The following is a 27,939-nucleotide window of genomic DNA, read 5'->3' on the forward strand; positions in this document are numbered from 1 at the left end:
TCTCTTGTGTCTAGTTCCATTATCTCTTGTGTAGAAAAAAGATCAAGCTCAGAAACAGCTTAATATATTTATTCAGAATGCATCCCAAATGGCGCCGTATTCCTTATTTAGTGCACTATTTTGAACAGTACCCATATAAGGCTCTGGTCTAAAGTAGTGCGCTAAAAAGGGAATAGGGTTCTATAGGGCCCTGGTCTAAAGTAGTGCACTATATAGGGAATAGGATTCTATGGGGCCCTGGTCTAAAGTAGTGCACTATATAGGGAATAGGGTTCTATAGGGCCCTGGTCTAAAGTAGTGCACTATATAGGGAATAGGGTTCTATAGGGCTCTGGTCTAAAGTAGTGCACTATATATAGGGTTCTATAGGACTCTGGTCTAAAGTAGTGCACTATATAGGGAATAGGGTTCTATAGGGCTCTGGTCTAAAGTAGTGCACTATATAGGGAATAGGGTTCTATATGGCTCTGGTCTAAAGTAGTGCACTATATAGGGAATAGGGTTCTATAGGGCTCTGGTCTAAAGTAGTGCACTATATAGGGAATAGGATTCTATGGGGCCCTGGTCTAAAGTAGTGCACTATATACGGAATAGGGTTCTATAGGTCTCTGGTCTAAAGTAGTGCACTATATAGGGAATAGGGTTCTATAAGGCTCTGGTCTAAAGTAGTGCACTATATAGGGAACAGGGTGCCATTCAGGATGTAGGCTCAGTCTTTGAGAAACAGGAGACAGTCAGTGATATATGTGAATGTATTTTATGATACAGTGTTCTGGTCAAGGGAGATAAAGTGAAGCAATATGCCCTCTTTTGAGTTGATGTGTGTGTGTGTGTTTGTGTGTGTTACCTTGTAATGAGTATCTGCCTGTGACGCGGAGCTAGTGCTCTGTGACCTTGTGCGACCCACGGATCGTTGCTTCCTTACTCACCCACCCAGAGGCATCTCACCCCAACACAATGTGTTCATGTATTCACAATCCTCTACCTGGATTATCCTCCAAACTGGTTGGACATTGGAACTCAACTATTTCCTGGTTCAATTTGGAGAAGACTAAGCAGTGGGATGAAGGGGAAGGTGGAACCTGCAGGTATTATATAGCCTATCTAAACCTATATATTACACAGGTATTATATAGCCTATCTAAACCTATATATTACACAGGTATTATATAGCCTATCTAAACCTATATATTACACAGGTATTGTATAGCCTATGTAGTGGTATAAAATTCCGCTGCTGTTTGATGTTCTCTGTGTTATAACCAACGATGTATATAAATCCTAGATTGCTGATGCTATGTATTGGCCATTGAGAGGCTTTGAAGCCACCGGTCGGCCATATTGGCATTCCCCAGTAGGAGCAGTCCACCACAGGAAATAATGGATTCTACAGTGTTTCAATTGCATGTTTAAAGGACAAAATGACATGTGTTTAGTCTTTTTGTTGTTGTAGTGGGGACAATAACATTAGTAATCAACAAAAAAAATAATGATACTTTGAGGAATTTGCAATTTGCAATTTTGGGTAGCCCAGCTAGTATTTGAACAACGGTCTGTAACTAAATGGGTAAACAGAGCAGAGGCTTCAGGTCAAATCAACAAAAGGAGAATCTTAAATTATTAATCTTCACAGCAATGGATACTATGAGGATGTCAAGGTGTTGAATGAGAGGGCCTCTCTGGTTACACTGTGTGTGTGTGTGTGTGTTGTGTGTGTGTGTGTTGTGTGTGTGTGTGCGTGCGCGTGCGCGTGCGTGTGTGTGTGCGTGTGTGTGTGTGTTGTGTGTGTCTGTGCATGTGCGTGCGCGTACGTGTGCGTGTGTGTGTGTGTGTGTGTGTGTTCTTATTCTCTGAAGTGAGCCATTCTGTAACATTTAGGAATGATTCACCCTTTTCTTCAAACACCGTTTGTAGGTTTGAGTCCTGCTTGGTTGATGTGAACCAAAGCTGTAAAGTCAGGCATCTATTTAGTGGCTTTGTTGTGGTCGGGGTGTACACACTTTGTTTAAATGGGGTCGTCTACGATCTCTACATCCATTCTTAGACTTTTTAATGAATAATGTACAGTGGTGAGAACAAGTATTTTTGTTGGTGGTGGAGTTGTTGTTGTTGATGGTTGTGGAGTTGTTGTTGTTGTTGTTGGTGGTGGAGTTGTTGTTGTTGTTGGTGGTGGAGTTGTTGTTGTTGATGGTGGTGGAGTTGTTGTTGTTGATGGTGGTGGAGTTGGTGTTGTTGTTGGTGGTGGAGTTGTTGTTGTTGTTGGTGGTGGAGTTGTTGTTGTTGATGGTGGTGGAGTTGTTGTTGTTGTTAGTGGTGGAGTTGTTGTTGTTGATGGTTGTGGAGTTGTTGTTGTTGATGGTTGTGCTGTATACCCATTGATTCTGGAAGAATGAAACATATAAATGCCTCAAGGTTTTTTGTTCAACTTTCGAAAACCAAAATATATGCTTTTAAATTATTAGATTTTTTAACTCCATTGTTGGTAAACAATGTAATTGTAAACAAACACTGTGTAGCCCCCAAAAAACACGTAACGGGAAGGTTGCAAGTTCAAACCCCCGAGCTGACAAGGTACAAATCTGTCCCTGAACAAGGCAGTTAACCCACTGTTCCTAGGCCGTCATTGAAAATAAGAATTTGTTCTTAACTGACTTGCCTAGTTAAATAAAGAAAAGATACTGTTGATGTCAAGGATTGGCATTCTTTCCTCCAACTCCATCACTAAAACAGTGAAAGGGTGACGGGCGTTGTTGTTGTTTGAACTGCAGATTTAACCCTGTTAAAGGGGTGATTGTGTTTTTTTTTTGTCCTTTCTTTACGAGTTGTTAGGTAGATTATTAAGGGTGTTTTACGAACCAAAATGAGGCATCATTTGGCTACAGTGTATAACGAATTTGTTCCTCTGCAGTCGACTGTCAATTTCTCAGCCCTGAGGTACAGTACATTCCAGGGCTGTGTCTGTTAGTGCAGATGAAAAGACTCCGTTTCACTAAAGAGAGCAAGTGGAGACAGGTTCCACATGCCTACCCAGGAAGGTATCCGTGGGACAAATGACCTACATTACCTCATCTACCAGTGGTGGATACTAAAACTTATTTTTCTCGAAACGGGTGGAGTACGTCAGTGTATATTGGGCAGAAGGTCCCCGGTTCGTCTGGATGAGAACGGGACCTGCTGTGTTTTAACAGGGACATTGTAAAGTGAACATCTGGAGTCAATATCGGCCTATTCACAACGGCTATTTTCTGACCTTGTTCCTGCAAAGAATGACAGCGGGGGAAAGAAATGGCGGAGAAATGGTTGCGGATGTTAATACCACGGAGGGGATGCTGGAGCTCACGTGGTAAAGGTGCTGGACAAGGTAAAGCTGTCTTGCTGGGTGGTGGTGGTGTTGTTGTTGTTGATGGTTGTGGTGGAGTTGTTGTTGGTGGTGGAGTTGTTGTTGTTGGTGGAGTTGTTGTTGGTGGTGGAGTTGTTGTTGGTGGTGGAGTTGTTGAAGTTGTTCGAGTTGTTGTTGGTGGTGGAGTTGTTGTTGGTGGAATTGTTGTTGTTGGTGGTGTTGTTGTTGTTGATGGTTGTGGTGGAGTTGCTGTTGGTGGAGTTGTTGGTGGTGGAGTTGTTGTTGTTGTTGTTGGTGGTGGAGTTGTTGTTGTTGGTGGTGGTGGAGTTGTTTTTGTTGGTCGAGTTGTTGGTGGTGGAGTTGTTGTTGGTGGTGGAGTTGTTGTTGGTGGTGGAGTTGTTGTTGTTGATGGAGTTGTTGTTGGTGGTGGAGTTGTTGTTGGTGGTGGAGTTGTTGTTGATGATGGTTGTGGTGGAGTTGTTGTTGTTGGTGGAGTTGTTGTTGTTGGTGGAGTTGTTGGTGGTGGTGGAGTTGTTGTTGGTGGTGGAGTTGTTGTTGGTGGTGGCGTTGTTGTTGGTGGGGGTGGAGTTGTTGTTGTTGGTGGAGTTGTTGGTGGTGGAGTTGTTGTTGTTGATGGTGGTGGTGGAGTTGTTGTTGGTGGAGTTGTTGTTGGTGGAGTTGTTGTTGATGGTGGTGGTGGAGGTGTTGTTGTTGGTGGTGGAGTTGTTGATGGTGGAGTTGTTGTTGTTGATGGTGGTGGTGGAGTTGTTGTTGTTGATGGTGGTGGTGGAGTTGCTGTTGGTGGTGGAGTTGTTGTTGGTGGTGGAGTTGTTGTTGTTGGTGGAGTTGTTGTTGGTGGAGTTGTTGTTGTTGTTGGAGTTGTTGTTGTTGTTGTTGGTGGTGGAGTTGTTGTTGTTGGTGGTGGTGGTGTAGTTGTTGTTGTTGGTGGAGTTGTTGTTGGTGGTGGAGTTGTTGGTGGTGGAGTTGTTGTTTGTGGTGGAGTTGTTGTTGTTGGTGGAGTTGTTGTTGATGGAGTTGTTGTTGTTGGTGGAGTTGGTGGTGGAGTTGTTGTTGGTGGTGGAGTTGTTGTTGTTGATGGAGTTGTTGATGAAGTTGTTGTTGTTCGTGGAGTTTTTGTTGGTGGTGGAGTTGTTGTTGGTGGTGGAGTTGTTGGTGGTGGAGTTGTTGTTGTTGATGGAGTTGTTGGTGGTGATGGAGTTGTTGGTGGTGGAGTTATTGTTGTTTGTGGTGGAGTTGTTGTTGTTGGTGGTGTAGTCGTTGTTGGTGGTGGAGTTGTTGTTGGTGGTGGAGTTGTTGTTGGTGGTGAAGTCGTTGTTGGTGGTGGAGTTGTTGTTGGTGCTGGTGGAGTCATTGTTGGTGGAGTTGTTGGTGGTGGAGTTGTTGGTGGTGGTAGTGTTATTGTTGTTGGTGGTGGTGGAGTCGTTGTTGGTGGTGGAGTTGTTGTTGTTGGTGGAGTTGTTGTTGGTGGAGTTGTTGGTGGTGGAGTTGTTGGTGGTGGTAGTGTTATTGTTGTTGGTGGTGGTGGAGTCGTTGTTGGTGGTGGAGTTGTTGTTGTTGGTGGAGTTGTTGTTGGTGGTGGTGGAGTTGTTGGTGGTGAGGGTGAGGGTGGTGGTGAGGGTGAGGGTGGTGGTGGTGAGGGTGGTGGAGTTGTTGTTGTTGGTGGTGGTGGTGAGGGTGGTGGAGTTGTTGTTGGTGGTGGTGGAGTTGTTGTTGTTGGTGGTGGAGTTTTTGTTGGTGGAGTTGTTTGTGGTGGTGGAGTTGTTGTTGTTGGTGGAGTTGTTGTTGTTGGTGGTGGTGGAGTTGTTGTTGTTGGTGGAGTTGTTTGTGGTGGTGGAGTTGTTGTTGTTGTTGGAGTTGTTGTTGTTGTTGTTGGTGGTGGTGGAGTTGTTGTTGTTGGTGGAGTTGTTTGTGGTGGTGGAGTTGTTGGTGGTGGTGGAGTTGGTGGTGGTGGAGTTGTTGTTGTTGGTGGAGTTTTTGTTGGTGGTGGAGTTGTTGTTGGTGGTGGTGGAGTTATCGTTGTTGGTGGTGGTGTTATTGTTGTTGTTGGTGGTGGAGTTGTTGTTGGTGGTGGTGGAGTTATCGTTGTTGGTGGTGGTGTTATTGTTGTTGTTGGTGGTGGAGTCGTTGTTGGTGGTGGAGTTGTTGTTGTTGGTGGAGTTGTTGTTGTTGGTGGTGGAGTCGATGTTGTTGGTGGAGTTGTTGGTGGTGGTGGTGAGGGTGAGGGTGGTGGTGAGGGTGAGGGTGGTGGTGGTGAGGGTGGTGGAGTTGTTGTTGTTGTTGGTGGTGGTGAGGGTGGTGGAGTTGTTGTTGGTGGTGGTGGAGTTGTTGTTGTTGGTGGTGGAGTTGTTGTTGGTGGAGTTGTTGTTGTTGGTGTAGTTGTTGTTGTTGGTGGTGGTGGAGTTGTTGTTGTTGGTGGAGTTGTTTGTGGTGGTGGAGTTGTTGTTGTTGTTGGAGTTGTTGTTGTTGTTGTTGGTGGTGGTGGAGTTGTTGTTGTTGGTGGAGTTGCTTGTGGTGGTGGAGTTGTTGGTGGTGGTGGAGTTGGTGGTGGTGGAGTTGTTGTTGTTGATGGTGGTGGTGGAGTTGTTGTTGTTGTTGTTGGTGGTGGAGTTGTTGTTTGTGGAGTTGTTGTTGGTGGTGGAGTTGTTGTTGGTGGTGGAGTTGTTGTTGGTGGAGTTGTTGTTGATGGAGTTGTTGTTGTTGGTGGTGGAGTTGTTGTTGGAGTTGTTGGTGGTGGTGGAGTTGTTGTTGTTGGTGGAGTTGTTGTTGGTGGTGGAGTTGTTGGTGGTGGAGTTGTTGTTGGTGGTGGAGTTGTTGTTGTTGGTGGAGTTGTTGTTGATGGAGTTGTTGTTGTTGGTGGAGTTGGTGGTGGAGTTGTTGTTGGTGGTGGAGTTGTTGTTGTTGATGGAGTTGTTGATGGAGTTGTTGTTGTTGGTGGAGTTTTTGTTGGTGGTGGAGTTGTTGTTGGTGGTGGAGTTGTTGGTGGTGGAGTTGTTGTTGTTGATGGAGTTGTTGTTGTTGATGGAGTTGTTGGTGGTGATGGAGTTGTTGGTGGTGATGGAGTTGTTGGTGGTGGTGGAGTTGTTGTTGTTGGTGGTGGTGGAGTTGTTGTTGGTGGTGGAGTCATTGATGGTGGAGTTGTTGGTGGTGGTGGAGTTATTGTTGTTGGTGGTGGAGTTGTTGTTGTTGGTGGTGTAGTCGTTGTTGGTGGTGAAGTTGTTGTTGGTGGAGTTGTTGTTGTTGGAGTTGTTGTTGGTGGTGGAGTTGTTGTTGGTGGAGTTGTTGTTGTTGGTGAAGTCGTTGTTGGTGGTGGAGTTGTTGTTGGTGGAGTTGTTGTTGGTGGTGGAGTTGTTGTTGGTGCTGGTGGAGTCATTGTTGGTGGAGTTGTTGGTGGTGGAGTTGTTGGTGGTGGTAGTGTTATTGTTGTTGGTGGTGGTGGAGTCGTTGTTGGTGGTGGAGTTGTTGTTGTTGTTGGTGGTGGAGTTGTTGTTGGTGGTGGTGGAGTTATCGTTGTTGGTGGTGGTGTTATTGTTGTTGGTGGTGGAGTTGTTGTTGGTGGTGGTGGAGTTGTTGGTGGTGGTGGTGAGGGTGAGGGTGGTGGAGTTGTTGTTGTTGTTGGTGGTGGTGAGGGTGGTGGAGTTGTTGTTGGTGGTGGTGAGGGTGGTGGTGGTGGTGAGGGTGAGGGTGGTGGAGTTGTTGTTGTTGGTGGTGGTGAGGGTGGTGGTGAGGGTGAGAGTGGTGAGGGTGGTGGAGTTGTTGTTGTTGGTGGTGGTGGTGGTGAGGGTGAGGGTGGTGGTGAGGGTGAGGGTGGTGAAGGTTTTGTTGTTGTGGTGGTGGTTAAGGGTGGTGGTGAGGGTGGTGGTGAGGGTGGTGGTGAGGGTGTTGCCTAAAGGGGATATGCTTAGTGGGAAGAAACGGTGTGTACTGTCTTGGAGACAATCAGTGGTTATGTATTGTTAGCCTTTACAGACTTCAGTGTCAATTCTCAACATTCTACAATTCAATGTATAACCCAAAAATATGTAAACATTCTAAGTAGAGTCCTACAATTGTCTAATATACTGTGGTTGTCATATACTGTATACTGTTTTCATCTAGAGGAAGAACGACATGTGAGAGCCAATGACAGGGACTACAATGAAAAGTTCCCATATGCTGTAAGTGAGAACACAAAGCACATGTTATCACAGTGTATCAATGATACTGTCATGATGTAGATGATATTGACCATTCTATATTTGCACCCCCCCCCCCCCACCTCTACTCATCCCAAAACCCCCCAAAAAGGACAATCACATCAAAACCTGCAAGTACAATGTCTTCACCTTCCTGCCCGTCAATCTGTTCGAACAGTTCCAGAGAGCAGCTAATGCATACTTCCTAGTGCTGCTCATATTACAGGTACGTAAATTCCACATCATTAGTGTGTGACATGGAGTGTGTTTGTACAGATTCTATGAACTTGTCATGCTTTATACAGAGATTCCACGAAAATGAAAATGAAATCACAAAATGTCATGCAACTGAAAGATTTACATGGTGAAATGAGGTTCTCCAATTTACGTACAATCCAATGTCTTTCATAAAGGATCTGACATATCTAAGCCCATTCCGTTATACATGGTGAATGTATGTAAGTCTGTATTTCAAGTGAATCAATTGTTGACAGTTCTCCCAGTATACAGTGAATCATTGTTGACAGTTCTCCCAGTATACAGTGAATCATTGTTGGCACTTCTCCCAGTATACAGTGAATCATTGTTGGCACTTCTCCCAGTATACAGTGAATCATTGTTGGCACTTCTCCCAGTATACAGTGAATCATTGTTGACACTTCTCCCAGTATACAGTGAATCATTGTTGGCACTTCTCCCAGTATACAGTGAATCATTGTTGACATCATACAGTGAATCATTGTTGACACTTCTCCCAGTATACAGTGAATCATTGTTGGTATACAGTGAATCATTGTTGGCACTTCTCCCAGTATACAGTGAATCATTGTTGGCACTTCTCCCAGTATACAGTGAATCATTGTTGACACTTCTCCCAGTATACAGTGAATCATTGTTGACACTTCTCCCAGTATACAGTGAATCATTGTTGACACTTCTCCCAGTATACAGTGAATCATTGTTGACACTTCTCCCAGTATACAGTGAATCATTGTTGGCACTTCTCCCAGTATACAGTGAATCATTGTTGACACTTCTCCCAGTATACAGTGAATCATTGAGACAGTTCTCCCAGTATAGAGTGAGTCATTGAGACAGTTCTCCCAGTATAGAGTGAGTCATTGAGACAGTTCTCCCAGTATACAGTGCATCATTGTTGATAGTTCTCCCAGTATACAGTGAATCATTGAGACAGTTCTCCCAGTATTACAGTGAATCATTGTTGACAGTTCCCCCAGTATACAGTGCACTATTGAGACACTTCTCCCAGTATACAGTGCACTATTGAGACAGTGTGAGGCTGTATCACAACCAGCCGTGATTGGTGGGAGTTCTTTAGGGCGGCGCCCAGCGTCGTTAGGGTTTGGCCCGGTGTGGGCCGTCATTGTAAATAAGAATTTGTTCTTAACTGACTTGCCTAGTTGAATAAAGGTTAAATAAATAAATATGAGCCAGATTTCTGTATTTTGAAAATTACATCTTGAAAACTTGATCTCTGCATTGGCAAAACATTTCGGGACTATAATCAACAACGGACTAATGAAACAAATACCAAAAGATAGCTTTTGGGTGGATTTTTCCTTGAACAAAATGGAACCAAAATATTTAGGCAGACTTCATCCTGTGTACAGAAAAATGTATTTGCGGTGTTTGCAAATATTCACATACTGTATTTAATGAGATATTGCCTCATTTGCATATTTTAATACAATATTTCAGAAAGTTGTAATACCAAAAAAGTCTTAGATTGGTGTCTATATTCTGAATCCATCCCTTAATTTGTGTGCATTAGGTAGTTGTGGAATTGTTGGATATTACTGCACTGTCAGAACTAAACTCAGCAAAAAATAAATAAACGTCCTCTCACTGTCAACTGCGTTTATTTTCAGCAAACTTAACATGTGTAAATATTTGTATGAACATAAACAAGATTCAACAACTGAGACATAAACAAGTTCCACAGACACGTGACTAACAGAAATGGAATAATGTGTCCCTGAACAAAAGGGGGGTCAAAATCAAAAGTAACAGTCAGTATCTGGTGTGGCCACCAGCTGCATTACTGCAGTGCATCTCCTCATGGACTGCACCAGATTTGCCAGTTCTTGCTGTGAGATGTTACCCCACTCTTCCACCAAGTCACCTGCAAGTTCCCAGACATTTCTGTGGGAAATGGCCCTAGCCCTCACCCTCCGATCCAACAGGTCCCAGACATTTCTGGTGGGAATGGCCCTAACCCTCACCCTCTGATCCAACAGGTCCCAGATGTGTTCAATGGGATTGAGATTCGGGCTCTTCGCTGGCCATGGCAGAACACTGACATTCCTGTCTTGCAGGAAATCACGCACAGAACGAGTAGTATGGCCGGTGGCATTGTCATGCTGGAGGGTCATGTCAGGATGAGCCTGCAGGAAGGGTACCACATGAGGCAGGAGGATGTCTTCCCTGTAACGCACAGGGTTCGAGATTGCCTGCAATGACAAGCTCAGTCCGATGATGCTGTGACACACCGCCCCAGACCATGACGGACCATCCACCTCCAAATCGATCCCGCTCCAGAGATCAGGCCTCGGTGTAGCGCTTATTCCTTCGACGATAAACGCAAATTCGACCATCACCCCGGGTGAGACAAAACCGTGACTTGTCAGTGAAGAGCACTTTTTGCCAGTCCTGTCTGGTCCAGCGATGGTGGGTTTGTGCCCATAGGCGACGTTGTTGCCGGTGATGTCTGGTGAGGACCTGCCTCACAACAGGCCTACAAGCCCTCAGTCCAGCCTCTCTCAGCCTATTGCGGACAGTCTGAGCACTGATGCAGTGATTGTGCGTTCCTGATGTAACTTGGGCAGTTGTTGTTGCCATCCTGTACCTGTCCCGCAGGTGTATGTTCGGATGTACCAATCCTGTGTAGATGTTGTGACACGTGGTCTGCCACTGCGAGGACAGTCAGATGTACGTCCTGTCTCCCTGTAGCGCTGTCTTAGGCGTCTCACAGTACGGATATTGCAATTTATTGCCCTGGCCACATCTGCAGTCCTCATGCCTCCTTGCAACATGCCTGAGGCTTCTTCACGCAGATGAGCAGGGACCCTGGGCATCTTTATTTTGGTGTTTTTCAGAGTCAGTAGAAAGGCCTCTTTAGTGTCCTAAGTTTTCATAACTGTGACCTTAATTGCCTACCGTCTGCAAGCTGTTAGTGTCTTAACGACCGTTCCACAGGTGCATGTTCATTAATTGTTTATGGTTCATCGAACTAGCATGGGAAACAGTGTTTAAACCCTTTACAATGAAGATCTGTGAAGTTATTTGAATTTTTACGAATTATCTTTGAAAGACAGGGTCCTGAAAAAGGGAGTTTAGAAGCACAACCATTGTGCTACACTCACAATAACATCTGCTAACCATGTGTATGTGACCAATACAATTTTATTTTATTTGCTTTTTTATATTCAACTGGTTATAGTGCATTATGATATGATTAAGTTGGGGGGGAATGTGTCTATTAGGGTATGTTTGACCTGCCTTAACTTATGAATAAACAAAAACAAAGTAAAGTTAGGAATTATTACTCAACTCAAAGTACATCAATTTAGTTTCAATAAGAAACTCAAGTTGAACACATGTTATAAACCAACAATTATTATCAACCCCATTCGTATCACTAAATCAATCACTGATACAGAATATACATCTTACTTAGTAAGGACCTGGTACTCTGTTTTTATACAGAGCACCCATAGCTAGATACTTTAAATGGGAATATTCTTCAACACAATAACAAAAACAAGAAAAAAATGCCCAGTCCCAAATAAAGTCCTGAGTCAAGGAATCTGTTCCAAACTTTACTGGCGCGTGACAGAAGGGGTCCTGCGGGAGGCGCGTCAATGTGTAGTTGCTATGGCGAATCCATTCACATAGCTATCAGGCCACAGAATAAAAAACGAATGACAACACAGTTCACTCTTCAATGAAACGATCCCAGTCCCACTCACAAGATGAAGACGTTAAGATTCTCTCACAGTAACGTTATCGCACCCGCCTCTGACTGAGTGCCCGGCGAAAAGGGAAAAGTTAGCTAGTTATCCAGTGTGTAGAGTTGCTTTCTCAGACAGAGAAACAAACACAAGGAAATCCCTCGCCGTCCTCACGGTTAATTGGGGTCTCGTAGCTAGTAGGTCATATTTAAACTACAGAAATTGGCAAACTGTAATTTAGTTAGTAAGTAGCAAGTACAAACTATTGGTTTCTTCTCCTGAACTCTCGTCGGATTGTTGCCTAGCAATGGTCCTTCACCAAAATATACTCCTCTAACATCTCATTCGAAGATTATGGGGATTCATATGGAGTTGGGCCCCGCTTCGCTGCTATAACAGCCTCCACTCTTCTGGGAAGGCTTTCCACTAGATGTTGGAACATTGCTGCTATAACAGCCTCCACTCTTCTGGGAAGGCTTCCCACTAGATGTTGGAATATTGCTGCTATAACAGCCTCCACTCTTCTGGGAAGGCTTCCCACTAGATGTTGGAATATTGCTGCTATAACAGCCTCCACTCTTCTCGGAAGGCTTCCCTCTAGATGTTGGAATATTGCTGCTATAACAGCCTCCACTCTTCTGGGAAGGCTTCCCACTAGATGTTGGAACATTGCTGCTATAACAGCCTCAACTCTTCTGGGAAGGCTTTCCACTAGATGTTGGAATATTGCTGCTATAACAGCATCCACTCTTCTCGGAAGGCTTCCCACTAGGTGTTGGAACATTGCTGCTATAACAGCCTCAACTCTTCTCGGAAGGCTTCCCACTAGATGTTGGAACATTACTGCGAGAGCCACAAGAGCACTAGTGAGATCGGGCACTGATGTTGGGAGATTAGGCCTGGCTCGCAGTCTGCGTTCCAATTCATCCCAAAGGCGTTCGATGGGGTTGAGGTCAGGGCTCTCTGCAGGCCAATCAAGTTCTTCCACGCCGATCTCTACAAACTATTTCTGTATGGACCTCGTTGTCATGCTGAAACAGGAACACGCCTTCACTGCAACACCACACACAAAACATACACACACATGCACACTGACGCCACACACACAACATACACACACATGCACACTGACGCCACACACACACATACACACACATTTCATTTCCTACCATCTACACCTGGGGGACGGTTCGTCAGGAGGTTAGGATCCAATTGATTGGTGTTCAGTCCCAGGGTCCTTAGATTAGTGATGAGCTTGGCTGCGTACTGAGAGCATGTGTTGACCAGCTGGCACTGGAACCATGAAAAACAGCCCCAGACCCTTATTCTTCATCCACCAAACTTTACAGTTGGCACTATGCATTCGGGCAGGTAGCGTTCTCCTGCCATCCGCCAAACCCAGATTCGTCCGTCGGACTGCCAGATGGTGAAGCGTGATTCATCACTCCAGATAACGCGTTTCCACTGCTCCAGAGTCCGTTGGCGGCGAGCTTTACACCACTCCAGCCGAACACTTGGCATTGCGTATGGTGATCTTATGCGTGTGTGCGGCTGCTCGGCCACGGAAACACATTTTATGAAGCTCCCGATGAACAGTTATTGTGCTGATGTTGCTTCCGGAGACAGTTTGGAACTCGGTAGTGAGTGTTGCAACCGAGGACAGACAATTTTAACGCCATACACGCTTCAACACTCAGCAATCCCGTTCTGTGAACTTTGCGGCTGAGCCGTTGTTGCTTCTAGATGTTTCCACTTCACAATAACAGCAGTTACAGTTGACCAGGGCAGCTCTAGCAGGGCAGAAAATGGACAAACTGACTTGTTTGAAAATGTGGCATCCTATGACGGTGCCACGTTGAAAGTCACTGAGCTCTTCAGCGCGGACCATTCTACTGCCAATGTTTGTCTATGGAGATTGATTGGCTGTGTGCTTGATTTTACACACCTGTCAGCAACGGGTGTGGCTGAAATAGCCGAATCCACTAATTTGAAGAGGAATCCACTAATTTGAAGGGGTGTAAGTCCCACACGCAACACAGTCAATACAGTCTAGAAAAAGCTCAAAGGTAACCAAGGGGTTTACATAGCTACGTATGATGTAAATAAATGGCTCTGTGTTCTCCTATTTGTAGTTGATCCCTGAGATCTCCTCCCTGTCCTGGGTCACTACCACTGTGCCTCTGGTCATGGTGCTGTTGATCACTGCAGTTAAAGATGCCACTGACGACTATGTGAGTTAACTGTCCACTCTTATTGATTGATTGATCGGGTGATTTAATTAATTATTATTTAATTAATTTGATGATTCAAAACTGACAGCCAAGAAAAACAAAAGTAGGGTTAACTCATTTGATTGAGTCATTTACCAGACGCTCTGATCCAGAACGACTTACAGGAGCAATTAGGGTTAAGTGCCTTGCTCAAGGGCACATCGGTAGATTTTTCACCTAGTCAACTCGGGGGTTCAAATCAGCAACCTTTCAGTTACTGGCCCAATGCTCTTAACCGCTAAGCTACCTGGCACCCATTATCAAAAGTTTGGACACACCTACTCATTCAAGGGTTTTTCTTTATTTTTACAATTTTCTACATTGTAGAATAATAGTGAAGACATCAAAACTATGAAAAAACATGGAATCGTGCAGTAACCAAAAAAGTGTTAAACAAATCAGAATATATTTTAGATTTTAGATTCTTCAAATAGCCACCCTTTGCCTTGATGACAGCTTTGCACACTCTTGGCATTCTCTTAACCAGCTTCACCTGGAATGCTTTTCCAAATCAAATCAAATCAAATGTATTTATAAAGCCCTTCTTACATCAGCTGATATCTCAACGTGCTGTAAAAGGAAACAGCCTAAAACCCAAAACAGCAAGCAATGCAGATGTAGAAGCACAGTGGCTAGGAAAAATTCCCTAGAAAGGCCAGAACCTAGGAAGAAACCTAGAGAGGAACCAGGCTATGAGGGGTGGCCAGTCCTCTTCTGGCTGTGCCGGGTGGAGATTATAACAGAACATGGCCAAGATGTTCAAATGTTCATAGATGACCAGCAGGGTCAAATAATAATAATCACAGTGGTTGTCGAGGGTGCAGCAAGTCAGCACCTCAGGAGTAAATGTCAGTTGGCTTTTCATAGCATAGCATTTCATATCATTAAGAGTATCTCTACCGCTCCTGCTGTCTCTAGAGAGCTGAAAACAGCAGCTCTGGGACAGGTAGCATGTCCGGTGAACAGATCAGGGTTCCACCATCGATGCACCCCCACACCATCACATCTCCTCCGCCATGCTTCACGGTGGGAAGCACATGTGCAGAGATCATCCGTTCACCTACTCTGCATTTCACTAAGACACAGCGGTTGGAACCAAATTTCTTACATTTGGACTCATCAGACCGAAGGACAGATTTCCACCGGTCTAATGTCCATTGCTCGGGTTTCTTGGCCCAAGCAAGTCTCTTCTTATTATTGGTGTCCTTTAGTAGTGGTTTCTTTGCAGCAATTCGATCATGAAGGCCTGATTCACACAGTCTCCTCGGAACAGTTGATGTTGAGATGTGTCTGTTACTTGAACTCTGAAGCATTTATTTGGGCTGCAATTTCTAAATCTGGTAACTCTAATGAACTTGTCCTCTGCAGCAGAGGTAACTCTGGGTCTTCCATTCCTGTGACGGTCCTCATGAGAGCCAGTATCATCATAGCGCTTGATGGTTTTTGCGACAGCACTTGAAGAAATTCTTGAAAGCAAAATTTTCCAGATTGACTGACCTTCATGTGATGAAGCAATGATGGACTGTCATTTTGCTTTGCTTATTTGAGCTGCTCTTACCATAATATGGACTTGGTCTTTTACCAAATAGGGCTATCTTCTGTATACCACCCCTACCTTGTCACAACAGAACTGACTGGCTCAAACACATTAAGAAGGAAAGAAATTCCACAAATTAACTTTAACAAGACACACCTGTTAATTGAAATGCATTCCAGGTGACTACCTCATGAAGCTGGTTGAGAGAATACCAAGAGTGTGCAAAGCTGTCATCAAGGCAAAGAGTGGCTACTTAGAAGAATCCCAAATATAACACGTATTTTGATTTGTTTAACACTTTTTTGGTTACTACATGATTCCATATGTGTTATTTCATAGTGTTGATGTCTTCACTATTGTTATACAATGTAGAAAACAGTACAAATTAAGAAAAAAAACCTTGAATTAGTAGGTGTGTCCAAACTGTTGACTGGTACTGTGTGTACACTACACCCCCGGTTATTAGCAGCTATTAGCAGTGCAAGACCACTGTAAAAGATGTCTTCTCAATTTCAGTTCAGGTATAAAAGCGATCAGCAGGTCAACAGTCGTCAGTCTCAGGTACTCAGGGGAAAGTAAGTACATACTCAATGAACCTTCAATATGAACCTTTTTAAATGTGAACATTTTCTACCTCATTGTGGCTTTGTGCAAAGAGACAACTTTTTTTTTTTTTGTGTACCTTCAAAATTGCACAGTGAGATGAAGACATTTCTTTGAATAGCATAACATTTTATGCTATTGTGCTTTATAAATCAGCATTATGACTGTGTATCTGTCTCAGTCTACAGAATGAGAAGTGGATGAATGTACGCGTGGGAGATATCATCAAGCTGGAAAACAATCACTTTGTGACAGTGAGTAATTTGCTTTCAATTTCATACTTAGATACTCCAATAAACACTTGACATGAATGGGTTTTTTTAAATTAAAATGAGGGCTATTCCTCTACTGCAACTGTTGAGTTCTATTGTAAAGCATTGGTGCAGAGATTGGTTTATTCCCTGTGGCTTGCCAGTAAGTCCTCTCCCTCCTCTCCCTCCTCTCCCTCCTCTCCTACAGGCTGACATTCTGCTGCTCTCTAGTAGTGAACCATATGGACTGTGTTACATAGAAACGGCTGAGCTAGACGGGTAAGACACTGCATGCATTTCTATAGTATTTGGGGGAGGGGGGGGGGGGGCTGTTTGCCAAGGAGGGCTATCTGTGTCACAGTATGTCTGCAGTGGTTTCTACACTCTGAGTAAAGCATCAGGAAATAGGACAGGTGGTTGAGGTTGAGGATTTGGCCCAGTTTACCTCAGTTGTTCTGTTAACTGCTTTGTTTGACACGGAGCCAACGTTTGTTTACTACACGAATGAGTCACCCTCTGTTTTCTCTCTCACCACTGACCACTATCTACCCCTGTTTAAATGTTTTTTTATCTTGCACGTTGTTTTTAGGATACTTTTCCACTGGTATTTCCACAAATTTCCAAAAAATACATTATTTTTTTGTGTGTTTGTTTTTGGGGCAGAGAGAGTAAATTGTAGTTTAATAGCTAATTTAAATTTATTTTACACATTTTGCCATGAGACTGAAAGACAATGTTGCTGTTTTAAAGCTCAGGGATTCTTGAAAAACGGGACAATCCACTTTTTATCCACAAATATTTGTCTTAATTAACAAAAGTGAAATATATATTTTGATAGAGCAAAGTATCAGCCATCACACCATGTAAAGGAACAAACTCCTAATTATTATTTTTTTCTTCATAAAATACAACTAGTTGGATTTATGTGAACACCGGGAGACACCAACAAATCAAATCAAATTGTATTTGTCACATGCGCCAGGTGTAGTAGACCTCACAGTGAAATGCTGAATACAACAGGTGTAGTAGACCTTACAGTGAAATGCTGAATACAACAGGTGTAGTAGACCTTACAGTGAAATGCTGAATACAACAGGTGTAGTAGACCTTACAGTGTAATGCTGAATACAACAGGTGTAGTAGACCTTACAGTGAAATGCTGAATACAACAGGTGTAGTAGACCTCACAGTGAAATGCTGAATACAACAGGTGTAGTAGACCTCACAGTGAAATGCTGAATACAACAGGTGTAGTAGACCTCACAGAGAAATGCTGAATACAACAGGTGTAGTAGACCTTACAGTGAAATGCTGAATACAACAGGTGTAGTAGACCTTACAGTGAAATGCTGAATACAACAGGTGTAGTAGACCTCACAGTGAAATGCTGAATACAACAGGTGTAGTAGACCTTACAGTGAAATGCTGAATACAACAGGTGTAGTAGACCTCACAGTGAAATGCTGAATACAACAGGTGTAGTAGACCTTACAGTGAAATGCTGAATACAACAGGTGTAGTAGACCTTACAGTAAAATGCTGAATACAACAGGTGTTATAGACCTTACAGTAAAATGCTTACTTACAAGCCCTTAACCAACAAGGGCAGTTTTAAGAAAATACATTTAAAAAAGTAAGAGATAAGAATAACAAATAATTAAAGAGCAGCAGTAAATAACAATAGCGGGGCTTTATACAGGTGGTACCGGTACAGAGTCAATGTGGAGGCTTTATACAGGTGGTACCGGTACAGAGTCAATGTGGAGGCTTTATACAGGTGGTACCGGTACAGAGTCAATTTTAATATATATATATATATATATATATATATATTTCTCATTTACAACTGCGACCTGGCCAAGATAAAGCAAAGCAGTGCGACACAAATAACAACACAGAGTTACACATGGAATAAACAAGCGTACAGTCAATAACACAATAGAAAAGTCTATATACAGTGTGTGCAAATGAGGTAAGATAAGGGAGGTAAGGCAATAAATAGGCCATGGTGGCGAAATAATTACAATGTGCGGGGGCACCGGTGGTAATTAAGGCAATATGTACATGTAGGTAGAGTTATTAAAGTGACTATGCATAGATAATAAACAGAGAGTAGCTGTCACTCCCTGACCATAGAGAGCCATTGTTTCTCTATGGTGTTGTAGGTCAGAGCGTGACTAGGGGGTAGTCTAGTTTATTATTTCTACGTTGTGTTCTAGTTTATTTTTCTATGTTGGTGTTTTGTATGATTCCCAATTTGAGGCAGCTGGTAATCGTTGTCTCTAATTGGGGATCATATTTAAGTGGCTATTTTTTCCCACCTGTGTTTGTGTGGGATATTATTTAGTGTTTGTGCTGAAACCCAGGCTACATGCCTTTTATTGTGCCCCTGAAATGTTTCGTATCACAGTCGTCTTTACAGCGACACATCGCTCAGTCCAGACCATTGACATTCAGGGTCAACAACACACAGAGGATATATAATATAATAAAGATGTGGAACTATACATCCGCTGTGCCTTGGTCTGTCTCTCCTCGCGTTCGTTATTCTCCAACAAGTGTTTAAAGGCCTTGATTGTATAATTCTAACATTAGATTATTCAAATATGAAATACAAATCTCCAAACTTCTTTTTGTTTGGTTTTATAGCACTGTGTAATGCTCCAGGGCTATTTCCGTTAGCATTTTGGCATGTTTTTCTAGATTTAAAACATTAAACAACACTTATAAAGCTAACGTTACCCTTTCACAGCAAATACTCACATCATTTAAGCATGCAGTGCCTTCAGAAAGTACTCACACCCCTTGACTTTTTCCACATTTTTTGTTGTGTTACAACCTGAGTTTAAAATGGATTAAAATTGAGATGTTGTGTCGCTGGCAATAACCTGAAACACAAGGCCGAATATACATTGGAGTTGGTTACCTAGACATTGAATGTTCCTGAGTGGCCTAGTTACCGTTTTGACTTACACTACCAGTCAACAGGTTGGACACACCTACTCATTTAAGGATTTTTCTTTATTTGGACATTGTAGAATAATAGTGAAGACATCAAAACTATGAAATAACACATATGGAATCATGTAGTAACCAAAAAAGTGTTAAACAAATGAAAATATATTTGAGATTTGAGATTCTTCAAAATCAAATCAAAATCAAATCAAATCAAATTTATTTATCTAGCCCTTCGTACATCAGCTGATATCTCAAAGTGCTGTACAGAAACCCAGCCTAAAACCCCAAACAGCAACTAATGCAGGTGTAGAAGCACAGTGGCTAGGAAAAACTCCCTAGAAAGGCCAAAACCTAGGAAGAAACCTAGAGAGGAACCAGGCTATGTGGGGTGGCCAGTCCTCTTCTGGCTGTGCCGGGTGGAGATTATAACAGAACATGGTCAAGATGTTCAAATGTTTATAAATGACCAGCATGGTCGAATAATAATAAGGCAGAACAGTTGAAACTGGAGCAGCAGCACAGTCAGGTGGACTGGGGACAGCAAGGAGTCATCATGTCAGGTATTCCTGGGGCATGGTCCTAGGGCTCAGGTCCTCCGAGAGAGAGAAAGAAAGAGAGAATTAGAGAGAGCATATGTGGGGTGGCCAGTCCTCTTCTGGCTGTGCCGGGTGGAGATTATAACAGAACATGGCCAAGATGTTCAAATGTTCATAAATGACCAGAGAGAGATGACCGAGAGAGAGAAAGAGAGAAGGAGCGAATTAGAGAACGCACACTTAGATTCACACAGGACACCGAATAGGACAGGAGAAGTACTCCAGATATAACAAACTGACCCTAGCCCCCCGACACATAAACTGCTACAGCATAAATACTGGAGGCTGAGACAGGAGGGGTCAGGAGACACTGTGGCCCCATCCGAGGACACTCCCGGACAGGGCCAAACAGGAAGGATATAACCCCACCCACTTTGCCAAAGCACAGCCCCCACACCACTAGAGGGATATCTTCAACCACCAATTTACCATCCTGAGACAAGGCTGAGTATAGCCCACAAAGACCTCCGCCACGGCACAACCCAACCCTTTGCCTTGATGACAGCTTTGCACACTCTTGGCTTTCTCTCAACCAGCTTTATGAGGTAGACACCTGGAATGAATTTCAATTAACAGTTGTGCCTTCTTAAAACTTAATTTGTGGAATTTCTTTCCTTCTTAATGTGTTTGAGCCAGTCAGTTGTGTTGTGACAAGGTAGGGGAGGTATACAGAAAATAGCCCTATTTGGTAAAAGACCAAGTCCATATTATGGCAAGGACCTCTCAAATAAGCAAAGAGAAACGACACTCCATCATTACTTTAAGACATGAAGGTCAGTCAATCCGGAAAATTTCAAGAACTTTGAACCTTTCTTCAGTTGCAGTCGCAAAAACCATCAAGCGCTATGATGAAACTGGCTCTCATGAGGACCGACACAGGAAAGGAAGTCCCAGAGTGACCTCTGCTGCAGAGGATAAGTTCATTAGAGTTAACTGCACCTCAGTAATTGCAGCCCAAATAAATGCTTCACAGAGTTCAAGTAACAGACACATCTCAGCATCAACTGTTCCGAGGAGACTGTGAATCAGGCCTTCATGGTCTAATTTCTGCAAAGAAACCACTACTAAAGGACACCAATAACAAGAAGAGACTTGCTTGGGCCAAGAAACCTGAGCAATGGACATTAGACCGGTGTAAATTTGTCCTTTGGTCTGGAGTCCAAATTGGAGATTTTTGGTTCCAACCGCCGTGTCTTTGTGAGACGTGGTGTGGGTGAACGCATTCTCTGCATGTGTATTTCCCACTGTGAAGCATGGAAGGGGAGGTGTTATGGTGTGGGGGTGCTTTGCTGGTGACACTGATTTATTTAGAATTCAAGGCACACTGCTGCTACCACAGCATTCTGCAGCGATACACCATCCCATCTGATTTGCACTTAGTGGGACTTTCATTTTTATTTCAACAGTACAATGACCCAACACACCTCTAGGCTGTGTAAGGGCTATTTTACCAAGAAGGACAGTGAAGTGCTGGATCAGATGACCTGGCCTGGACAATCCCTCGACCTCAACCAAATTGAGATGGTTTGGGATGAGTTTGACCACAGAGTCAAACTCAAAGGTGTGGACTCCGGCCGCAAAACCTGAAACTAGATGGGGAGGGTTAGGGTGGGCAACTAGCGTTGGTGGCGGCTCCGGTGCGGGACGTAGCACCCGCTCAGACCGCGAATCCGGCCATGGAGCCGGGCTGAACGCCAGACTGGGCACCGGCGCAGTGGAAGGCTCTGGCCATGGCACGGGCGCATCTCTCTCCGATCTCCCTCCCCCAACTGTTCCATCGACCCCCAGACGGTCTGTGGCTCCTTGTGTCCCTCCCCCCAAAAAAGTATTGGGGTTGCCCTTGGGCTCGTGGCTGTCCTCCGTTACTCCTTGGCATCTCCCGCCAAGGAAGGGTCTCGCATCCACCCAGTATTTCCACCCAGCTCTCCTTTACCTCCTGGGCACGCTGCTTGGTCCTTACTTGGTGGGATATTCTGTCACGTCCGTCGTTTAAATAAATGGACCAGAGTTCCACATATTTATTATAGTGAAACTTCAAGACAACAAAGACTAAACGAACGTGCAAACGTAGCGCACCTAGGCACTTTACAAAAAACAATATCCCACCACGCAGGTGGGAAAAGGGACACACTAAGTATGATCCCCAATTAGAGGCAACGATATACAGCTGCCTCCAATTGGGAACCATACTTACACACCAACATAGAACTAAAATAACTAGAACCCTTCTAGTCACGCCCTGACCTACAAAACTTATAGAGAACCCCGAGGGCTCTCTATGGTCAGGGCGTGACAGTAGTTGACAAAAATATCATTTTTATTTTTCATTTAAGTGGTATACAGAGTAGCAATGGATGTCCCGACTTTCAATCATCTCTGAGCTAATTTCCTGCTATTTTACACATTTCGCCATGAGGCTGAGTGAAAATGTTATAGTTTTAAAGCTAAGTTCCTGCTATTTTACACATTTTGCCATGAGGCTGAGTGAAAATGTTGTAGTTTTAAAGCTAATTTTCTGTTATTTTACACATTTCGCCATGAGGCTGAGTGAAAATGTTGTAGTTTTAAAGCTAATTTCCTGCTATTCTACACATTTCGCCATGAGGCTGAGTGAAAATGTTGTAGTTTTAAAGCTAAGTTCCTGCTATTCTACACATTTTGCCATGAGGCTGAGTGAAAATGTTGTAGTTTTAAAGCTAAGTTCCTGCTATTCTACACATTTTGCCATGAGGCTGAGTGAAAATGTTTGTAATTTTAAAGCTAAGTTCCCGCTATTCTACACATTTTGCCATGAGGCTGAGTGAAAATGTTTGTAATTTTAAAGCTAATTTCCTGTCATTTAAAAAAAAAATGTGGCTTATGACATGTGGTACTTTCTTGTACTTCAACATTGTTGGTAGCTAACAGTGCCCATGCAGTGCGTGTTTTATTGAATCCTAAAGAAACAAAAGCAACAACAAAAAACTGTCATAATACCATTTTTACATGTACTTTCTAAGCAAATACATGGTTAACTTATTCTTGCACTGTACAAATAAAATCCCAATGTTTCTGCATAGGGAGACCAATCTGAAGGTTCGTCAGGCTTTGACTGTGACCTCAGACTTGGGAGCAGACATAACAAAGCTGGCTGACTTCAATGGTAACAGTATAACCATTTATGCTGCATTCTGTGTGTATTAAAATAACGAGACATCTGTAGGTCTATATAGCGTTACCGTGGCTCTCTCTCTCTTCCTGGTATTTGACCTTGGATTGTCTGGTTGTTGCTATGACGAACTCAGGGGTAATTTTTTGTCTGATACTTGAGTGTCTATTTGGAGGCTGTTTTGAGGTAAGTGGAGCGGCTGTTTCCATGGTTCGGGCACGTCCTTGTGTCTTCCTGTTGTGCTGTTTTGCTCTCCTGTGTAATTACTATGGGAATTACGGATCTGGAGACAGAGCTGGTCTCAGTAACTAGTGAAAATGAAGGTGAAGAGTTAGTGTATGTTGTGCATGTCGGGGAACATTTTGTTGTTTTTCGTCATAGACTTTTACATATAGTTGAGTTTCATTTAGGTCTGTGTGTGTTCATGCTATACGCCTGTGTACATATGTGTGTAATTATGTAGCCTGTTCCCTTTTATGTCGTTTTTCTATTCTTTTACAACGTAGGAGGCCCAGGTTTAAATCCCTGTTGTCTCTGTTGGGGTAGTATTGACACTGACAATGCAATGTAATACAACATAAAGCACATAGCTAATGTAGCACATAGAAGACAGAGAAACAGACAAGAGTGAACATCTCGCTGACTACGTGAACCGCATAGAAATAGATTAACTAGAATGGGGTTAATTCCAATTCAAGTCGACTGTTATGTTATGGCTTTGCACATTCTAGCAGTGATACTTCTATGCGTAGACGTCTTGATGCTGCCTGCTGTGCTGACTGCCTGGCTTCCTGTGGTGAATCGGTGTCAACTATTTTCCTACTCAGGAGAAGTTATCTGTGAGCCTCCCAACAACAAGCTGGACAAGTTCACAGGTACTCTGTACTGGAGAGATAACAAGTACCCTCTGGATAATGAAAAGATGCTGCTGAGAGGTTGTGTGCTCCGGAACACGGAGTGGTGCTTCGGAATGGTCGTCTTTGCTGGTATGAATGAACAGTCTTGATGTATGGTATTCATATTATGAAGTCATCCGTTATCGGTCAAAATTCTGATGACTTCCTAATATGGATGCCGTGTTATCGCTGTTTTGTTGTCAGGGATTTCACCATGTCTGGCTGGCTACCTGTGTACATCTCATTAGACCTCCCACTTTTTACCTTTATTTAACTAGGCAAGTCTGTTAAGAAGAAATCATTATTTACAATGACGGCCTACTGGGGAACAGTGGGTTAACTGGTCTAGGAACAGTGGGTTAACTGGTCTAGGAACAGTGGGTTAACTGGTCTAGGAACAGTGGGTTAACTGGTCTAGGAACAGTGGGTTAACTGGTCTAGGAACAGTGGGTTAACTGGTCTAGGAACAGTGGGTTAACTGGTCTAGGAACAGTGGGTTAACTGGTCTAGGAACAGTGGGTTAACTGGTCTAGGAACAGTGGGTTAACTGGTCTAGGAACAGTGGGTTAACTGCCTTGTTCAGGGGCAGAACGACAGATTTGTACCTTGTCAGCTCGGGGATTTGAACTTTCGGTTACTAGTCCAGCGCTCTAACCACTAGGCTACCCTGTCGCCCCAACGAGAGAGCATTCAGGAGTCTCATTTGTAATCAAATGAGAAAACCTAATGTCGTACAGGGTTGTCGTATGTTCATGTTTAATTGCCACCAATTACATTTAGTGTATCTCTGTCACTTCACGTGTCTAAGATTTAACACCCATCTGACCAACACGTACTGACCCTGAACGGTCAGATCGTTCATATATAGCTAGTAGCTTCTCTCTTCTTTATTGTCGTCCTCTACGTGATGTGTGATTCCTTTACTCCTCTAGGGCTGCAAACCAAACTGATGCAGAACTGTGGGAGGACTAAATTCAAAAGGACCAGCATTGATAAACTGATGAACACTTTAGTTTTATGGGTGAGTACTTTTTTTCCCCCACATCGTCTGAAGTGCTCAACAAAAAAAAAAGGACATTAAAAAATATGATTAAAAGATGGTTAAAAAATATAAAAGGTCCATGTTGCAACTGGCTCAACGTACATAGTTGCCTAGTTTAATGAAGGTTAATTAAAATGTGAAGTTCTAACTGTTTATGAAATGGTGCTAGTATTGAATACACCAACTTGCTGATCTCTACTGCCAGATATTTGGCTTCCTAGTCTGCATGGGTGTGATCCTGGCTATTGGCAACACCATCTGGGAGCAGAAGGTTGGGAGGAGCTTCAGTGTCTATCTCCTGTGGGATGAACCAATCAGAAACAACAATGTGGTGTTCTCTGGGTTCCTCACCTTCTGGTCTTACATCATCATCCTCAACACAATGGTGCCCATCTCTCTCTACGTCAGGTTGGTTTGTCTGCTGTCTGTCTCTCTGTCTCTCTCTTTGTCTCTCTCTTTCGCTCTCTCTAAGTCTGTCTGTCTGTCTGTCTGTCTGTCTGTCTGTCTGTCTGTCTGCCTGGTCTTACATCATCATTCTCAACACAGTTGTACTCACCTCTACGTCAGGTACAGAACCAGCAACAGTGGAGATAATTTAATTATTATGGCATTTTTTACTTAAAGCTAGTTTCTTAGCTAGCTACTAGATGCTTAGTTGCTCCATCCATTTTTTGACTTAAAGCTAGTTTCTTAGCTAGCTACTAGATGCTTAGTTGCTCCATCCATTTTTTGACTTAAAGCTAGTTTCTTAGCTAGCTACTAGATGCTTAGTTGCTCCATCCATTTTTTTACTTATGAATTGATGACCCATTGATTGTTGAAGAATAGAACTTGTAAATTCCTCAACTGTCGTACCACATCAGAACCCAACATAGAAGTCGGTTTGACCCCAATGTTTGTAAACAATGCCAACGTAAACAAACACTGTAGAGCCTCATAACACGGTTCAACTATAATGGTTGTATCATGTATGGTCAGTCCTTGCATCCATAGCCATGTCCATGAATTTGAGAGTGGTTACATTTATCCAGGCCGATCCGTCAGCTTTTTACCCAAACAGAGGCAGGGTGAGCGCTTTGTTATTGTTTCAACTAAAGATTCTATCTTGAACTGAGTTCGATTTAACTCACCTATTAGTTTAACTACCTCGTATCTTAACTCAACTCTTAGCTTTTAACTCAACTTTTAGCTCTTAGCTTAACTCAACTCTTAGCTTAACTCACCTCTTAGCTTAACTCAGCTCTTAGCTTAACTCAACTCTTAGCTTAACTCAGCTCTTAGCTTAACTCAACTCTTAGCTTAACTTACCGCTTATCTTAACTCAGCTCTTAGCTTAACTCAACTCTTAGCTTAACTTACCGCTTATCTTAACTCAGCTCTTAGCTTAACTCAGCTCTTAGCTTAACTCAACTCTTAGCTTAACTCAGCTCTTAGCTTAACTCAACTCTTAGCTTAACTCAACTCTTAGCTTAACTCAGCTCTTAGCTTAACTCAACTCTTAGCTTAACTTACCGCTTATTTTAACTCAGCTCTTAGCTTAACTCAGCTCTTAGCTTAACTCAGCTCTTAGCTTAACTCAACTCTTAGCTTAACTCAACTCTTAGCTTAACTCAACTCTTAGCTTAACTCAACTCTTAGCTTAACTTACCGCTTATCTTAACTCAGCTCTTAGCTTAACTCAACTCTTAGCTTAACTTACCGCTTATCTTAACTCAGCTCTTAGCTTAACTCAACTCTTAGCTTAACTCAACTCTTAGCTTGACTCAACTCTTAGCTTAACTCAACTCTTAGCTTAACTTACCGCTTATCTTAACTCAGCTCTTAGCTTAACTCAACTCTTAGCTTAACTCAACTCTTAGCTTAACTTACCTCTCTTAGCTTAACTCAACTCTTAGCTTAACTCAACTCTTAGCTTAACTCAGCTCTTAGCTTAACTCAACTCTTAGCTTAACTTACCGCTTATCTTAACTCAGCTCTTAGCTTAACTCAGCTCTTATCTTAACTCAGCTCTTAGCTTAACTCAACTCTTAGCTTAACTCAACTCTTAGCTTAACTCACCTCTTAGGTTAACTTACCTTGTAATCCTCTTTGTCTAAGTGTGGAGGTTATTCGTCTGGGCCACAGTTACTTTATTAACTGGGACAGGAAGATGTATTACATCCAGAAGGACACTCCAGCTGAGGCCAGAACCACCACGCTCAATGAGGAGCTGGGCCAGGTGGGTGAACGAATGGATGGATTAATTCAATTTAACGTATACATTTATAGATGAACGTTATATATGAACGGATGAATGAATGAAGTTGCTTCAGCCAAGTGACAAAACAATCCTTGTTGGTGGTCCTTGTTGCCAGGTGGAGTTTATCTTCTCAGACAAGACAGGAACTCTCACACAAAACATCATGGTCTTCAACAAATGCTCCATCAACGGGAAGAGCTATGGTACGATGCGCATTTGCGTTTGGTTCCTGCGTACTGTGGTTCCTCTCAAGTTTTCTTCATTCTAGGGAGTTCTCACGTGCCTCTGTGCTTCTGCAATTTGATTGACTGATTATTTGTTCTCTCTTGTGTCCCTTCAGGTGATGTTTATGATGAATTCGGCCATAAAGTGGAAATTACAGAGGTATGAATAAGGAACTGGATAACATAGATAACTACATTCTGGACAGTACAAGTTATATATTGCAGTAATTACAATAGTGAAGTTAAACTATAAGTTAGTAACTGTGTTCTGGTCCATCTCCCTCCAGAGAACGGCCTGTGTAGATTTCTCTTTCAACCCTCTGAGTGACAGGAAGTTTAAGTTTCATGACAGTAGCCTGTTGGAGGCCATCAAGATGGAGGAGCCATCAGTGCAGGACTTCTTCAGACTGCTGGCTTTGTGTCATACTGTCATGCCTGAGGAGAAGAATGAAGGTAATGTATAGATAATAAATAGGACAGGTAATGTATAGATCATAAATAGGACAGGTAATGTAGTGATAATAAATGTGACGGGTAAGGTTGAGATAATAAATGGTACAGGTAATGTATAGATAATAAATAGGACAGGTAATGTAGAGATAATAAATGGGACAGGTAATGTAGGGATAATAAATGGGACAGGTAATGTATAGATAATAAATAGGACAGGT

General features: G+C 43.0%; 1 protein-coding gene across 1 annotated transcript in view; it reads left to right on the top strand.

The window, feature by feature from the left end:
- Positions 1 to 3,285: 3,285 nt before the first annotated feature.
- Positions 3,286 to 27,939, top strand: part of LOC139378535 (ATPase phospholipid transporting 8B4) — a 51,253-nt gene continuing 26,599 nt past the window's right edge. Inside the window, exons 1-15 of the mRNA XM_071120808.1 lie at positions 3,286 to 3,361; positions 7,457 to 7,515; positions 7,646 to 7,759; positions 13,637 to 13,735; positions 15,828 to 15,886; positions 16,096 to 16,168; positions 16,374 to 16,444; positions 22,779 to 22,861; positions 23,695 to 23,853; positions 24,696 to 24,784; positions 25,011 to 25,213; positions 26,903 to 27,023; positions 27,160 to 27,247; positions 27,385 to 27,428; positions 27,556 to 27,721. Coding sequence (XP_070976909.1) covers positions 3,286 to 3,361; positions 7,457 to 7,515; positions 7,646 to 7,759; positions 13,637 to 13,735; positions 15,828 to 15,886; positions 16,096 to 16,168; positions 16,374 to 16,444; positions 22,779 to 22,861; positions 23,695 to 23,853; positions 24,696 to 24,784; positions 25,011 to 25,213; positions 26,903 to 27,023; positions 27,160 to 27,247; positions 27,385 to 27,428; positions 27,556 to 27,721 — 1,504 coding nt within the window. The remainder of the gene's footprint in view (positions 3,362 to 7,456; positions 7,516 to 7,645; positions 7,760 to 13,636; positions 13,736 to 15,827; positions 15,887 to 16,095; positions 16,169 to 16,373; positions 16,445 to 22,778; positions 22,862 to 23,694; positions 23,854 to 24,695; positions 24,785 to 25,010; positions 25,214 to 26,902; positions 27,024 to 27,159; positions 27,248 to 27,384; positions 27,429 to 27,555; positions 27,722 to 27,939) is intronic.

This window comes from Oncorhynchus clarkii, chromosome 2 (assembly GCF_045791955.1).
Source record: "Oncorhynchus clarkii lewisi isolate Uvic-CL-2024 chromosome 2, UVic_Ocla_1.0, whole genome shotgun sequence".
Taxonomy (NCBI): domain Eukaryota; kingdom Metazoa; phylum Chordata; class Actinopteri; order Salmoniformes; family Salmonidae; genus Oncorhynchus; species Oncorhynchus clarkii.